This window comes from Brienomyrus brachyistius, chromosome 16, assembly GCF_023856365.1.
Source record: "Brienomyrus brachyistius isolate T26 chromosome 16, BBRACH_0.4, whole genome shotgun sequence".
Taxonomy (NCBI): Eukaryota; Metazoa; Chordata; class Actinopteri; order Osteoglossiformes; family Mormyridae; genus Brienomyrus; species Brienomyrus brachyistius.
Window position 1 is genome coordinate 22,070,527 of NC_064548.1, and position 17,533 is coordinate 22,088,059.

The 17,533-nt window shown below is 45.0% G+C and overlaps 1 protein-coding gene across 4 annotated transcripts in view; it reads right to left on the bottom strand.

The window, feature by feature from the left end:
* Positions 1–17,533, bottom strand: part of myo1b (myosin IB) — a 56,993-nt gene that overhangs the window by 18,843 nt on the left and 20,617 nt on the right. For all 4 annotated transcript variants that reach the window (XM_048978351.1, XM_048978349.1, XM_048978353.1 and 1 more), the window contains exons 4-10: positions 10,147–10,241; positions 8,086–8,190; positions 7,593–7,639; positions 5,620–5,683; positions 3,354–3,452; positions 2,214–2,317; positions 39–186 (exon numbers count right to left, since the gene is read on the bottom strand). In XM_048978351.1, coding sequence (XP_048834308.1) covers positions 39–186; positions 2,214–2,317; positions 3,354–3,452; positions 5,620–5,683; positions 7,593–7,639; positions 8,086–8,190; positions 10,147–10,241 — 662 coding nt within the window. The remainder of the gene's footprint in view (positions 1–38; positions 187–2,213; positions 2,318–3,353; positions 3,453–5,619; positions 5,684–7,592; positions 7,640–8,085; positions 8,191–10,146; positions 10,242–17,533) is intronic.

Below are 17,533 nucleotides of genomic sequence, written 5' to 3' on the forward strand. Positions count from 1 at the left end.
GCAGGCTTTTCATTTGACCAGTGCTGGCATGGCCTCACCATTCTTGTCCTTGACACGGCTCTCGTCGAAGCCATTGACGCGCGACTCTGGCTTGAACTCGATATTTCCCAGCTTGAGTATTGCGGCCACCAGCTCCAGCACTGACTGCACCTCATCCTCCATGAAGCCCACGATCTGCATGGCGTTCTGGGGGGAGAAGGCAGAGCGGTGGAGGCGTCTATCAAAAGACTTGTTTTTTGACATTTTTTGTTGTTCAGATCAATTTGAGATCTGAACATGGATGCTTTGGAAATGAATGAATGAATTAAAGAAGATCAGGCCGTACAGTTCTCTGGGAGAGATATTTGTTTGGTTTTCACTCAAAGGTGGGATGTAACGCAAGTAGAAGATGTGTTCGAGAAAGATATACAGGCAACCAAGATGTCTGACCATGCATGGGGGTCGAGTTGGCATGGGGGAGGCATGGGACAATTCCAAGGACCCTTGAATGACAGAGGGCTTAAAATATTTGGGACAATTAGATTGGTCTGGGTTGCTGGCCCAATATGATATGCTTTCTTGGGGGCCAAAATCTGTAGTGGAACCCCTGTGTCTGTGTGTGTATGTGTGTGAGTCATGTATATATTACATTGTGGGGACCAAATGTTCCCACGATGTAATAAAAAAAAAAAAAAAAAAAAAAAAAAAAAAAAAACTTATTTTCATGTTGTGGAGAGGCCCAGCTTTTCAGTCCTCACAAGGGGAAACTCAATTTTATAAAATTAAAAAACTATAAATGCCAAAAGTATTTTTGTTGGTTACTTATGGTTAAGGTTAGGGCTGGGTAGGGGTTAAGGTTGTCATCGTTGGGATTAGGGTTAAGAAAGGACAGTCTGTACAGAATGTACACAAACATAAGAATACAGGTCTGTGTGTATGTATGTATGCATGCATGTCTGCCTGCCTCACACCGGCCAGTAAGCCTGATGGGAAGAGCATGCCGCGGGTAATTTACAGTTTCAGATGAGCAGAACCCAGAAGGGTTGTATGGAAATGCATCGTATCCAAGACGTATCCGCGATCGCTCTTCGAGGAGAGAGCCCAGGACTGGACGGGGATGTGAAAATCAGGTCTGAACTTTGACAGCGTCTAAATCCCAGGCCACTGTGTCCCTAGTGTTGGACCAGAAAGGTCTTACTCTATTTGCTGCAAATATGCAAGAATATGCAAAACTGAATGTTTACGGATCAGTGTGAAGGTTTACTAAAACATCCAGCCACACGCTTAATGACCCACGAAAAGCGTGCGACCATTAAATCTGCATTTCGGTGCATAGTTGGCACGCACTTTTTCAGCCAATTTTTCAGAAGATTTCAACAAGTCTACTTCCCTTGCATTTTGACTGCCTTTCAACACAATTTGTTCAAACACTACATGTCCCACCTTGACATGCCTTCACTGACTGCATTCGTTTTCTCCAGCGAGAGCTTTGTTCTCACACTTAAGTGTTTGTATTAAGCGTGAGCTTGAGAAAAACCCGCGTTGAACGGCGGAGCTGGCGGCGGGAGCAGAACAGGATGCGCGGCGCTGAGCAGCAGCGCCCATCTGGCGCAGCAGCTGCACTATGACCATATAGAGAGGAAGTGCATGGAAACCGCAGCACTGCAAGCAGGAACCAGGATGGGGACGAAGTTCAGCTGTTACCTGACAGGCCCTTAACTCCACCCCCCAACATCCGTTTGGACAGCAGGTGCTATGTGACTGTGGGGCTCTCAGTACAATGCTACGTCTCATTGAACCAATGGGCTTGTTTTTACCGACAAGAATGCTCCTGATTGGATAAAAGGGTTCAGGTATCCTGTGAACCCAATAAACACTACCGGCAGACTCTGCTACGGTACGCTTCAATAAATCAGTTCGGTTTCTTTTTCTTTTTTTAAAGGGTTAAGGATGTAGAATGAGCTGTGCAGATTATTATTAAATCTTCAAAATTCTAAAACAAACGGAACTCATGCCTGTTACCCCAAGGATCAAAATTACCCAGAAATCCTCCTGCTGCTGGATACTTGCTATACACACTATATAGAAGGCAAAAAGATTCCTAACAGACATGGCCATTTAAGACTTCACTGAGATATCCATGCTGAGGAAGGCCAACCTGAAAGATCCTCCTACAAGCTTTAATTGTTCTATTGCAATTTTTTTAGATGACAAGGCCACATCTCAGGACTCACCCTGACAGTCCGGAAGTTGGCCGCGTCATCCAGTCCGTTGACGGAGGCAGAGTCCAGGCTCAGATAATTGTACTTGCCTAGGTCCCTGTCCAGCTTCAGGGTTCCTGAGGTACGAGAGACACAATCAGAGAGATTCAAACATTGGGTGGGAGGGTGACATCCATCAAATCATGGACCTGGAGAACAGGATCCAGCACAATTTTTGTTCCAAGCTCAAACCAAACTTGATTCATGTATTTTGAATCAATCCATTCATTTCACCCTTATAATAGGACCAATGATAGGACTAACCACTGCCCGGTATCTACCAACATCTATGTCCTCTGGAGAAATGAGGAGAACGTGGCCATGATAGGAAGATATGCAATCCAGAGGATTTGCATCATGTATTGGGTGGTCATTCCACCCAAACTGCATTTGCCTAAATAGTTCCAGGCCTGTTTCTATGGCTACAACAGCTACAGTTACAGTCCACCTCATGAGCCGAACTCAATGTGGAAACATCAAATGAGTACCTCCACAAATCTCTGAACCGAGACTAATATCCAGTTAAGATTAATAGCTGCACAGAGCAGGCTGCTGATTGGCAGCGATGAGATTGTTCAGGTCCTTCCATTGGAGGTTCATATTCAGTATCATCCAATCAAATTAAAGCATATTACTAGAGCCCATAAAAAAGAATCCCAATAACTGAGAGCATGATTTAAAATATGAATTTCCTGATATACTAAGAAAGGAGTTGATGCAAAGTCCTGCATACCAGCCGACTTTAGATCACTCAGAATCCTTTTTGATTAGCCAACAGTTTGGTTAAAGTGTGATGCATAACAGATGTACCATAACGTGCACACGCCCAACACAACATTTAACCCTAAATTCATTTCACGCTTTATAAAGAGGTTCCATGGACCACAGACTGGCGTAAGAAACAAAAAAAAAAATCACAGGTCCCAGATGAGAAAAATGCTGAAAGACTCGTCCCAGACCGAAACAAACTGGGTTCAATGCACTGATTACATCACAGATCCTGATGTCCACACCCAACATATTTGGAAGGAGCTGGGCGTAGCTAGTGAATATGGGCTCTCTGAATTATACAGCTGGTTGATGGTCAAGGTTGATGGCTTGATGGTGACTCACTCAGGGTGTCCTCAGAAGCGCCTGAGAGGAGCTGGTAGAAGATGTGGAAATTCCTCTCTCCTCTGGGTTGCTTGACCACTCGCGACTTCTCCAAGAGATCTGTAATGGTATCACATTGAGACAGTGTCATTGAGAAAAGCTTGCAGTGCTTACTGCGATTTAGCATAGCTGGGCATAAAGCTGCTAAGGTTTTTAAGTTGGCTGAAGTCGACTACCTTCATCACTAGGCTACCACCATGGAAAATGGATCATCTGCCAAGGGTTCACCAGCAGGATGACAAGTCATGCTGAAAGTCCACACAATGCCTACTGCCTAAAGCTAATGAACTAAACCCAAAAATCAGGCCTCAGGGGGACCAGAGCCTACTGGGGTATTGAACAGTCTTACAAGAGACCAAAGGACAGTGGGTTGACAATCTCGTGATTCAGGGTTTAGCCGGCCAACAAGAGCCTAATCATTTCACCTCTTTGTTGGACACACAGGTCTGTGTGAGGGACTACACCCAAAGGACTACACCCACTGCTCACCCATCTCCAGTGGTAGTCACAGCTAGACAGCCCTTAGGAAGCGCTTCATAAATAACGCAGCAACTCTAAAGAGAGCTACTCCCTAGCTTGTCCTTGGCTGCTGTTCAGCCTTGTTGTGCACTTGTAGTCAGCATTTAGGGACAAAGGGCCCCCCTCTTGCTATTGTCCTGCTGCGGGTGCTTGTGTGTGTATGGACTCCTCTCTCTTTGGATCACATGATCCACTCCACAGGACCGATTGGATGCAGATGTCCAAGGATCCCACCCCCTGAGGGAGATTCTGTGCCGACCCATCACCTTTTGTTCCTTTGAGCAGTTCAGACATGGGGTCACTACTTTGCACAAGTGAAACTTAGTTCTTTTCTCTTAACTACAACTGCTGTTTGCGGGTGGTGTTTAGCTCAGGAGGTTATAGGATCTAGGCCTGTGTTCACGGGCCTGAATCCCATGTCTGACAGAGTGATCGTATCCTTACTGGGCCCCTTTGCAAGGCCTTTAACCCCAGCTGTTCCAGGGGTACTGGATGCTGGATGACCCTGCTTTCCGACCACAAGTGTTCTTGCATGTTTGCAGCATTTTATAACAGCAGGAAAAGCCCAAGATAGAGAGCACTGGAGAGAGCAGCCATGCTGTAAACACAGCGAACAGAGAAACAGGAGCCACTTTGTAGAAACAGACTGGCCAGGACTCGCCAGCTGCAGACGCACTGAGCAGGTGTCTGAGAAGCACAGCTGCACCACTCTAAAGCCCACAGTGACATAATTTACTAGTAGGTGACGACTTTTAATAACGATAATAAATAACGGAACTAAAAAGCTGTGCTTTTCCCCTAATCACACAACAGGACATTTTCACCATAGACGATTAGGAAGAGTAGCTTTTGCAGTGGGATTTAGCAGAATCACTGTACAAGTCAGTCACACATGCAGCAAACTGTAAAGAAAATAAGCAGGTTAATACTGCAAAAGGAAAACAGAAATATGAAGGACAAAGTGAATGACACTGGGGGGGGGGGGGGCACCCTATTCCTATTCTCCTGATTGACACAGGGACCTATGGAGGAAACATCTGACTCGCACAGGACCGGCCAGTGAGCACAGTCTTTGCAAGGGGTCATGCTTGCCGTCCTTGGAACAAATGCTCACATAAATACACTTCTGCGAAAAGCATACAGTGTGTGCAAATTTACAATCCTCCAACTCGGTCACGATGGCGACACTAAGCACTCGCATTTGCATAGAGATGAAAAACGGCTGGACAATGGGCAGCACGGTATCGTCCAGAGCCTGTGGACGGGGGGCCGGATGGGGGACGGAGAGGAGGGCAGGGCCTGCATGTTTTACCCACGCGACCGGTTCTGCATTTTCTATGGCTGACAGACGCCTCTGGTCTGTGACCTTTTTCTGCCTCACAAAGAATGCTTGACTCAGCAGAGGGTAAGGACTAAATACCCCCCCCCCCCCCCCCCCCCCGCACAGACAAAACAGAATTTAGCTTTGGAAGCCCTTGTCAGTAGTGTTTCATTACACACTGGCACAATGGCAGCCAATTTAATAAAAGCAAAAAAAAATTATGGTAATGTTACATTTAATTAATGATGCATTTTGGAATTGGCCGACAAACGTGGATACCTCTTCGATTGATGCCAGTCCAAAACATCAGCAATAGAATTTTCGCTTTCCGCATGAATATAAGACACTGGAGATGTGGACCAAGTCATTCCATTCCATTATACTCACAGTTGCTGATGACACCACCCAAAGGGTCTCCTTTGAAGTCGAACTCAATGTCCATGTACTTCCCCTGTGGAGATAAATTCAGGATAATTCGTGCTTAAATGGAAACATGCAGAGTGGCATTTTAACAGCAGAGCAGTTTAAATTAAAGGGGGTGTCGCATCCTTGCCCATGCAAAAAGTGCATGAATGGAGGAGCATGATTAGAAGCTGCATGTGCCCCCACGCACACCTCTGGATCACCGCCCGTTCCATGAGGGTGGGGGCGGCTTTCAGCTACATCTCATATTTCTGGATGAGGCTGGGAATCGACAGTGCAAGGCAGGGAGTTTTCCATCCAAGTTCTGGGATTTCGTTTCCAGGCGCACACGCAGACACAAAGCTGGCTGCGCTCACGAATAGGTTTCCGATGGTGTAATGCGCTACCGTACGAGACCTGCGCTTCCCTCCCCCGCCTGAGTAGGAACGGCCAACAGTAAAGCCAGTGTTGAGCAGCATGTTCGATTCTATTCATGATGGAGGTCGTCTAACAGCAAAACCGCTACTGAGAGGGATGCAGGCCATCATAGGCAGATACCAGTATTTAAAGGTGAAAGCAACACACCATCTGCCATTTTAAACAGCATATAACATTACGGATGGGCCGATACACTCATGATCCAGCAGATCGTCCATCTGACCATATGCATGCCAGTATTTTGTCTACCGCTTCCAAGCATTCAATGAAGAAGTGTCCAGTATCGGGAGCAGGTGGACGCCAATATTCTGGTGTTGAAGGGGGATCCCATTAAAGGACAGGATTTCACAATCGAAGATCGGGGGTTCCCCCACCAGCTGAACCTACCGGAAAATTTTCCACGCGGAGGCTAAATATAGATTAAAGCAATTTCACAAGCACATTGAATTCTGAGTCTCAAGGATTTCACCCAAGACCATCACCCCCCCCCCCCATTAAATGCATACTAGTTTAAATAATGAGTTCTCATTCTTTTAAATGAAAAGCAGACTCCCCAAGTAAAAGCTTAGAGATTTATGAAAAGAGACTAACAATGTTAGTTGTTATCAAGTGTTCAAAAGCACAGCAATGACATTTTAAGTTTGTGTGAAGCCAATCACAGGTCAAAGGAATCGTAAGGAAAACTGGGTCACATCCTTTTTAAAAATGTTTGCCCAAACTTTCCTGCTGCTTCCCTGCGGTTTGCAGTGCGCTGCTCGGACGGCTTATCCCGCTTAATCTTAATAGCACAAAGCTCCAGTGTTCTGAAGCCAAAAGCATGTGGCTGCAGGGCCAGACACCTTCCCAGGGTTTCCCTAAGGGACCTTCCTAGGCAGCAGCACAGAGACGAAGCCGCTGATCAGCACTCATATGCTAAATACAGAGCTGGCAGACCGTCACAAGCTGCGGCCAAAACGTTACATCAAGCTGAAATTTCATTTGTGGCCGGTGTGTTATTTTCCAGAAAGTAATAGCTCTCTGCAATGTCAAAAGATGATATTAAGTCACTAAACAATGCATGAAGAGAAAAAAAAAATCCTGGAATATGTTATGGCTCATCTGCCAAATGACAGCAGGGGAAAACCAGGCTACACCCAATACGGTAAAAAACCGTGTCGTTACACAACATGAAAATCATTCTTTCCTTATAATTAGGGAAAGCAGGCACCTTGAAAGATGAATCTAACTAAGGTTTGCATATACCTGACCCACAGTATACACCCACACCGCAGACAGACAGCAAGACACGCCATGGACACACAAACATAGGCAGTAAAATATTTACCATTTTAAGATGATGGGGGGGGGGGGGGGGGGGGGTTTATACTGTCAACAGAAGTCTGTGTTGGGGAGACTTTTGGAAGAGAAACCATTTCCACACACACACACACACACACACACACACACACACACACACACACACACACACACACACACACGACTGTCATTTGATTAAAACAGACATGAAGGCAAATACTCACAAAACGAGATGAGTTGTCATTCCTCACAGTTTTGGCATTTCCAAAAGCTGAAATGATTGGGGGGGGGGGGGGGGGGGGGTCACACAAGGTCATTAAGCCACACTGTCTCAGCATCACAGGAATTTTCATCCAGTTCTGATTTTACATGGGTAACAACTTAGCAGCTTGTAGCTCAGAGGGTTACGGCCTCCGTTTTTGTAACTGGAAGGTCGTGGGTTCGAATCACGTCCTCGGCAGAATAGTCACTTTTCTGCTGGGCCTTTGAGCAAGGCCCTTAATTCCCTGAAATGTTCTACAGACACCTTCTAAAATCGCTGTCCTTGTGCGCCAACCTTAAGCGTTGCTCTCTCTCCTGTAAATGTGTGTATGTCTCTCAAACGAAAGCAAGAAGCAACACGTGAACATTAAAGAATGGGACACGTACCTGTTTTTGAGTAAAACGGCAAATAAAGTGTCGCTTAGTACGGGTGAGACTGAATGAACTGGAACTCACCCTCCAGCACTGGGTTGGATTGCAGGAGCTGCTCCTTCACTTTGTTGACCTCTTGCCCTTTTCCACACACTGCTGCCACATAGGACATCACCAGCTTGCTGGCCTCTGCAATGCACAGCGACAGAAAATGAGGACCGGGGTCCCGACCCAAAACGGTGATTCATCTCTGCTGACCCGGACCGATAGATAAGGGGATAAGGAGCGAAATCCATGCGTACGACATTAAGGACTCAACTGTAACGCCTTTCCTGGGAAAACATGCGCTCATGGTGGATGTAAAATTGCATGTTGACGTGCTGCTAAACGTGTGATTTGGTGGCATGCAGAATTGCATTATTTCTGGCTCCATTTCATGGCTCCAAATGCACTTTGAAATAGATATTACACTTACAGCTAAAAAGATATGCAGAGATGTAATTTTATTACCCAAATAACACCAAAATGTTAAGGGTGGCCAAGACTTCCAGGCATAAACTCACAAAATTAGGACATGATCCAAATCCTAACTCACCCTCACTCCACATACGTTTTCCCATTCGGTGTAGATGCGTGACAAATGAGTATTACATTTTTATTGGAAATAGACAAACTAAGATTAACATCATCCACAGCAGAAACAAAAATGGCGCCTAGTAGCTACACCAGGGTCGTAAAATGGCAGGTTACAAAGACCTGCATAAAATTTCGCTATTTTATGTACAAATCTGCTCCTGATGACACACACCTCTGACCTGTTTCGACAAACACCAACGTATCCTCTTGGATATGGGTTAAGGTTATGGCTCTTAAAATGGCATCAATGCTGTCAAATCAAGTGGATAAACACGCATAATAATATAATAATCACTTTGAAGAACCTACAGTTTCCTGAGCAGACAAAGATCGTACCATATTCCAGATTCGACGGCCAAACCGCCCCGCGCCTAAACACATTTGTATATTTTAAAGCTGGACGAAACCTGATTATTCTAAATAGCATAGCAGCTGCATCCCTGTGGAAACCTCAACAAGTTCTCCATGGTTACGTTCTCCATGGTTACGTTCTCCGCTCCACTGCAGACCAGCATGAGTAACAGAAAAAGTCGACTGGAAAGCACGTGAACAAAAATACATAACTGGTCTTTAGTGATCTTCAGCTGGTGAATGGCAAGAATTAACTCCAGTCTGCGTGAATGTTGATGCCAGAAGGCTGTGGGGTCTATAGAGAATATGGAGGACACTGTCCAGGCACAGAGGGGGTCAATCCCATTCTACCCAACAACCTTGTCGGATCTTTTACAGGTCCGGCACTAACGCAACACTTTCCTGATGTCACGCTTCCAAGCGCAGTCTGTGGTTGCATTTGGGTCAGCAATACATGTTAATCTGTGCAAGTACTCTTGCTTCTGATCCCATCCGAGTTGAAATGCAGCTGTGATCCTATTGCAAACATAATGTGGAAACACGTCTCAAAAAAGAAAATCACCACATCATATTAAAAAAAAAAAATAAAAAAAAAATAAAAAAAGTCCATAGGCTTGTGTTGTAGGAAAATGCACCATTAAACCAAACTCCGGGCCAGCGTCTGAGCCATGTTTAGATATACAAGAGAAACATGATCGAAACATTCCAGAAAGAGGGGAAAAGGTTGTTTCACCCAATCGGATCCCATTCCTCTTGCCTCTGACATCTGGTCATCACTTGCAGTGTGTGTGAATGGCTATTCTTAGCCAGGGCACCAAGACTTCAGTGATAAAGATCAACAGACATTGGCTTCAGTTTGTGCTCATTGAAAGGACATTTCCACATGCAGGTCACGACACGATTTAGTTATGGAAACATGGACACTTCACCAAGGTACATCAAAACCGGTTCTGCTGGGCCACTGAGCACCGTGGAAGAAACCAGATCTGCAAGCAACATGGCATCACGCTGCTTCTCAGGCTCTCACAGAGAACAGGAAGAACGCTTTGACCATTTGCCCTGTGTGGTCACACAGACTGCATCAGTGCACATATGACCATTTTCCCAAACACGAGTCAAACCAGAACACTGAACCATGCAAGGAGCAGAAATACATACCAGTTTTCCCAGCACCGCTTTCCCCAGTGATGAGGATGCACTGGTCTTTATCCTGGTCCCTCAGGGATCGGTAAGCTTCATCTGCTAAGGCGTAGCTGAAAAACAGAGTGGGGGGGGGGGGGGGGGGGACGATTGTGGTGAGCAGGCTTCAAAACATCTCCCAAATCAGACCGTGGACACGAACACTGAAGCGGCCGCATCAGCCCATTTTCAACAGTAGGTGGCGCTGTTTTAAAGAGAAGACGGGCTGCTGTACCCTTTGAGGAAGGTTCTGAAGTTAAATTTTACAAGCTCAGTTCAAAACGTACATACATGGGACACGGTGCATTTCACGAACGACCTGTCGCCATTCACATGCTATTCCAGCAACGCATTCCAGCCAGAGAGCGGTTCCAGCCGGCTCACAATGCAGAGCAAAAGCGACAGTAGTGCGCGCTTTTAGGTTAAATTAAAGACATTTTCTAATTTTAATACATTTTGGACAACCCAATAAAACTAGGCAACATGCAAATACATTAAAACGCTGCAAGGATGATATGCCTCGGTTTGTGCAGTTTAAATTGTACTATAATATAATATATATTTGTACATTACTGGTATGTGTATATCACACATATCGCCTGCAGGATGCACAAAACCCTGGGAACTATTACACACACAAAAAAACAATGACATGTCACTAACTAAAATATTTTAAAAAGAGGTATGTTGCACATCCGGATGTAATTTGTTATATAATAGGAGCCAAATATTCTGGAAACGCGAGTTACATTCCTACAGCTGCCTATGATTCTTCTTTTAATCATTTGAAAATTACTACAATACAGGAAGAAAGCTGTACTATATCATCTGGTCTGGCTCCCTGAAATTTAAAAATAGGTCCTAACATGAGGAAAATTTTAAACCAATTACAGCAAACACCTTCCAACCAACCCGGAATTAATATCCACTGTAGAGATCAATTTAAATACAAAGCAGAAAAGTTTCAGGCAACCGGTCACACGATCGGGTTGATAATGAAGAGTCCCATCAAGGAATATCTTACTACATCTTTGGGGAATAAAAGGAGACCCCCCCCTCCAAAAAAGCACCACATAAAAGAGCCAGTCTCCTGTCCAACGCCCCTCCCTCTTCAAAAAAGCACCAAATTAGCAGCAGTTCCAGACAAGATGGTGGGGGTTTTGTTTGCCCTCTTCCTTGTCCTACATTCCATCAGCCAGGAATTTTTCCAGAGAGAGCATTAATAAGAGCTCGGCCTGTAGAGCTAGTGCCGCATGCTGTTTAACAGCTCCATGTCCGCTCCGTGGAGGCGCGCTAATGGCCCGTCACGTGGGCCGAAAGGACGGAAGCGCTCGCAGGGAGGCAGTGGCGGCTGGTGCTTCTCACCCAAACAGCTCAGGTCCGGGCCGCCGTGTTAGGGGGTGGCAAGCAGCCAGAGATGATGCCACCGAAAACCGAGGCAAGCCTTGGCGGCATTAGGGTGTAGATTGGAAAAGGCTGATGGGACAGTGATGGTCAGGATAACTGGCTGGTCCTCTGGGCCACACCATGGTTGCCTAGGCGTCTCATCTGCCTGACAGAGAAACACCCCTTATGATAGTGGCGTACCTGAGGTTCTGCCAGGGCTCACGCGAGAAACGCGGGTTCATGAGGGGTACTAGTGCAGCGGACGCATTTCTACTCGCACAAACTGACAAGCACCCACGTCAATCTTTGGTTATATTTCTCAAAACCAGCGCCGCCATTGTAAAGGCAGAGAAGAGTGATTTTGCACACATCTGTGAAGATTTTGAACTAATCCCTTTAAGAGGGAGATTAAATCGCGAGGGAACAAAGAAATTGGGAACATCTGCCAGGTCAAGCCTGCATACAATCTTGGGGGCTAACAGGCCAAGGCTAATAAGACTGACCAGACTAAAAGGGCCCCAAGACAGCTTACATTCCCCCCCCCCCAAGAAACCAGCGGAGCTGCTAGTGAGGACGTCGCCATGTGACTGGCACGTACGCGAGAGTGGGCAGCGCACCAGCACGCTCCTCCACATCCCAACCTGCTTTGCAAAGACGCCAAGGATAAATATAGGCGTCCTGCCATGTGCGCTGTGATAGGCTGGTTAGCAGCGGCCCTGGGCTGTAATTTCTACTTCCTGTATGTGACGGCGGGCCCAAAACCACAACTGCGAGAGGCACAGTGCAGAAAATAGCCTCCGAGTTCCTCCCAGCAGAACAGCAGGATGGTCGGGACAGTGTGCGCCATCTACCCTTTTGGGGACGCGCTTCCTTTTTACGCGTTCCACGGCTCCCCCAAGGAAGTCGTTTTCCTCTTCATGTGCGTTACAGTTCACCTGGGGACGTGCTCTTCCGCTCCTCACAAGCTCAGTCTTCGGCTACGGTCAAAGCCAACGGGGAGCCCTTACAGTTGACAGAAGCCGAACGGTTCATACAACTTCGATGTAGGGTCATCTCTGCTCTGGAAGCCTTAGTGGAAGCCAGAGCTCCCGTGAATATTCACCTTCATGCACAATTGAGATTAAAACCCTTCATTCAAGGTCCCATAAAGGAAAACACCATCATTATTTTCCTTGAGTTCTATCTTTAAGCTGTGCTGTAAATGCCAGGTCAAAATTGCATCTTGGGAGAAATGATTGGCAGGAGACGGACAACCACAGGGGTGATTCAGGCTCTCTAAACATGGTGTGGAAAACTGACAGCAGGATGCTTCCAGGGTGACTGGATGTCAAAACAGATGTGGACAAATCCGTAAAGAAATAAGTAGCACGTCCCCACAGCATTTCCAAGATAAACTACAGGTTTCAAGATATTATAGAAGACAATCCTTTAAATAAACATGAGTCTTGTTGGGGTTTGACATCTCAGATTTTAAACAAAAGAACCAAAGCCCTGACCTCAAAGGTGACAAGCTTCCCCCCCACAGATGTCCAGAAGAATGGGATGCATGCGATATTATAATAGTATTGTCTGGCCATTACATCACAGAGAATTCCATGTAATCTTTATGAGAATTCCAGGTGCAGTTTCCTTCTGGCCCTGACCAAAGCCCCCAGACACGACTGTTGTCACTTCCTGTGTAGCGCAAGCCAAACTGACTTTTGTTCACGTAGCTCTGGAAAACTTCCCCAGTTCCGCATCTGTCTTATATCAAGGCACTTAGATCTTATTCAGCTTTACTCTACTACAGCTGCCTGGTGCCCATGTATTAATAGACGAATGAGGAATTACGGAGCACTTATCCGGGATCAGCTTTACCTCTCGTGCACAGTATGGATTTGGCTGAGGATCCAGCCTGGGAAGGCTAATCTGAGATCAGCCTTGGAGATCCGTCGCCAGCAGGAAAGAGCAGACCGCGGAGTAGCCACAGGAAGCGAAGAACTGTGGCCCATTTAAATGTTAAGAGTAAGGCAGGCGTGCGGACGGGAACCTGGCTGCCCTCCCAGCCACACACACAGTCACACACACATGCAGTCACACAAGCTCACTTTAGCAGTTAGCGGTGCTGTCACTCATTTTACTGTAACAGAAGCCCGTCATGGCAAAGCACTAAAACTGGGAGGATTTACTCCCATTTTTAAGCAAATTAAGCTCATATTATGAGAACATCCTCACACTTCCTCTCAGGTTTGCAGCATAAGCTGCTACTGGACAAGTTCACTAAATTTTCCCTCAACAAGATGGATTTAATGTCCACACACACACACACACACACACACCAAACTAGAAGCAGTAGAATTTTATAAGGGGAAGAAATGATTCACAATTATGGTGATTAGTAATTAATTAAATTAGGAAGGCTATGCCCAGGGAGCTTATTTCATTTGCTCTGAAGAAGCCAGGGTAATGATGTCCATAGACGTTTACTGCTCACTTAAGTTCTTACCAGTAAAATTTATGAAAACTGGAGGAATCAGCACATTTCAGCTGTGAAATATGATCAATTACTGCTGCCAACAGATGATATAGCACTTATGATGCAACAAGCCCCAACAAGTTTTCCAACATTTTATTACAGTTTTTTCTTTACATTGACCCAGGCTTTACACTTATCAGCAGAATATTAATCTCGCTGCAGTCTGATAAAGGAAGCTAATCTGGTTTATCATTCTTAAGAACTAACCGCTTAAAACTGGGGTACTGACAGAAGTTGTGTTTATCACTTATTAGCATCATGTGCTTCTAGACACGTGCATCTGCCAGGACTGATTTATGCATCTTGGGTGGTAAACTGCACAGAACACGGAAAACCTGAAGTTACACGGCAGGGAATTATCAGTTAGCATGATGATTACTTAAACCCAGCCAGCAGTGGAAGGTCTGTGGGCTTAAATTCCTCATAGAAGCAGCACATTGTACTTGCAAAACAGAAAATAACCTGCTGTTTGCTATCCGATTGCACTGTGATTCAAAGGGAAAAGAGCCATTGAGTATTTACTGCTATCGGTTTTATGGACTCGTGATCCCTCTGTTTGCACAGGACTTTGTTTTCTTTATTTTGAATAATTCTTATTAAAACGAAACCTTTCATTTCTGTAATAAAACTCTTTGTACTCAGGGTAACAGGTCAGAAGCAGATATTGAAGTGGTAGAAGTGATATAGACTTATGCAATATCCCTTATTCTGATGTTTGTCAATGATTATAGAAGCTATTCATAAAAATAAGGTTCAAATTGTTTGTTCAGACCTTGAATAGGTGAAAGGTATCCCAGAGAGCCAAGTCCTCAAAATTAATCAGTACTAGTATTTCACTGATTAAATCCTCAAGCAAAAACTCATCGGTGCATGAGTTTAGTTCTGTAATCCACTGGTTTCAATAACCAGCTATAAAAGTATATCCCTGAAAGCACTGGAGGACACTCACAGAAATCCACACAATGTGTCTATCCAAGCCATCATTTTCAATAACCACTTAATTTATAGTCTAGATTCTGATGCAAAAAGACAGCAACCTGACTGAAACAAGGTCAACAGGTTGACTATTGTCTTAGTCAACAGAGAGATGGGCATTTTACAGCCATCCGCGTCACACCTACTTACGTAGATCATTGTCTTAGCAGCAAAATCATTGCAAACAAGCCCTGTGATCACTGATCCAAGAGGCAGGTGGTGGTTCGGTCCATTAATGCAAGCTATTAAGACCACAACAATTAATAACATCTACCTCGGTCTGGCGACTGACTACCCAAGAAACAGTACCGCCAAATCTACAGAGTAGCTGTGGTCTGAGCCCAAACAAACAAAACAAAGACAACAGCATGGGCATTTTCGGGATCAGCAGGGGCTGGGAGAACACATAGGACAGAAGCTATGACCAAGGAGGGTGGGAGGAGATCTATGAGGAGTACTGAACTTGGAGATCCTTGCAATCTTGTGCACCAGTGCTAAATGGGCACCATTCCTTGAAAGTGTTCATGTGTTTAGTGAGCGGTGAACTGAACAAAATCTAAGGTTGTCAACTTTGGTCAGTTGGCTGTAGTGAGATTTTTTTATTCGAAGTCTGTACACACATGGACACACATTTACTTGTATGTAACAGTTTTATTACCATGTAAAATTGCTGTAAGATTTGCAAAGTACCCTATCACTTTTGATGTTGCTAATTTTAAGTTTACAATGGAATAGATTTGCCGCAAGAGTTCTTGCGTGAGTGTCTGAAAGCGTGATTTGTCATGTAGGTACAGGCCACACGACCAATCTCCTGCTCAGGAACTAACAAATAAACAATTTTTCATCCTCCATTGTTTTGAGGTGGTGGTGTAGTTCTGCAAGAAATTTGCGTGAAGTTTAACCTACGTGCTTTTCACACCTCCCAAGCTTACTTCGCATAAAAGTTATATTTCCTGTTGTACAGTGGGAAAGCCACAAAAGTGTGAAACGGCCCAGGGGCTCGGAAACAGGAACTAGAAGATTGGTGGGAAAGCACCTGGTGTCTCAAAAGGAGGCTCTCCCTCTGACCACACGAGTTGTTTACATATGAATAAGAACAACCAGCAAATCAGGAGGAGTCCTTCCAAAATACACTCCACAGTTTTGTTCCCCAACAGCATTTACCACCATTATTGCTCTGATTTTCCTTTGAAAACATGAATAAATACCTCACTGCCATTTGCGCGAGTAAGAGCTCCCACTGGGGACAGGGTCCAGTGTTCAGCACACATTGTTCCCTGGGCTTTGAAGCTCAAGTGTTGAGGTGAGGTGAGACTTGGGGTCGGACTCATTACCTTGGACTCATTGTGGAGATTTCCCCAACACCATTGGAATCTCACTCCAACAATCACACAGAAGGGAAAATTGTACATTTTAAGTGTTTTAAAATGTAAAAAAAGGGTCTTATGAGAATGTCTTCACTAGCTCCGATTTTCAGAAGATGCACAAGCATCTGCATATTTTTCCCCAACGTGCTTTTGCGTACAGAGACACATGTAACCTGATCTCCGAGAAGAACCAGCTGCCCGGAGTCATCATTGAGGCAGATGGGTTTGTGACCAAACAATATTCATACAACAAAAAGCAGCCATTGGTGCCAATACTGAAGAAAGCGGAGAAATTCCCATGATAAATCAGCAAAATGAGAGTTTCGTTCAAATTTGGATCAAAGATTGGACACTCAGCAAGGTCTGGTAGCCGTGTTATTTGGTTGCCATGGACCCTGGTGCAAAGCTAGTTACTCGAGTGCTGTACTGGGATTAGGACTCAGATGACATCATCTGTAAGTGACTGAATAAGTCCCTGCTGCAATTGGACTCAATTACAGTTAACAGTAATAGGGGTTCAGCTGTGGTTCTTCATAACAGAAGCCTCCCGGGCCTTTAAAGTGCACCGTGGCAGGTGTGGCTAAAGGATAGAGTGGTTTCTTTTTAACAGAGTGTAGCACCCCATGCTCTCAGTGGTCGTCAGTACTGTTCAGGAGGTAAGCAGCTGAAGTTTTAACAAGTATGATAGATAATTGTTCACATTTTGACCAAATCTCTCCATATAGTATAGCTACTTTTGTCCATTGTTAAGAGTCAATGATGCACTGAATTTCAAGACTTATTCAAATGATTTTAATATGTTTGTAATAGTCCCTTTGTGGAAGCCAACTTCACGACAATGAAAGACTGACTGCAACCTAACCCATCAGTCCAGGCCTTAGTTCGAAATTAGTTCAAACACCTGACTGGGTGCCGTCAAATAGGCACAGTGACGCTTAAATAGCTAAACTCCCTCCAACATAAGAAGACGGAAAAGGAGAGATTCTATAATTAAAAACAAGCCTAAATGAGACCAAAATGACCATAATCATGGATAAACCAGGCTTGTCCTTTGGACAATGACACCTATTTATGGGAGTGTTGAAGGTTAGTCCTTGGGTGGAATTTGTCGTAAAGAAAAAGA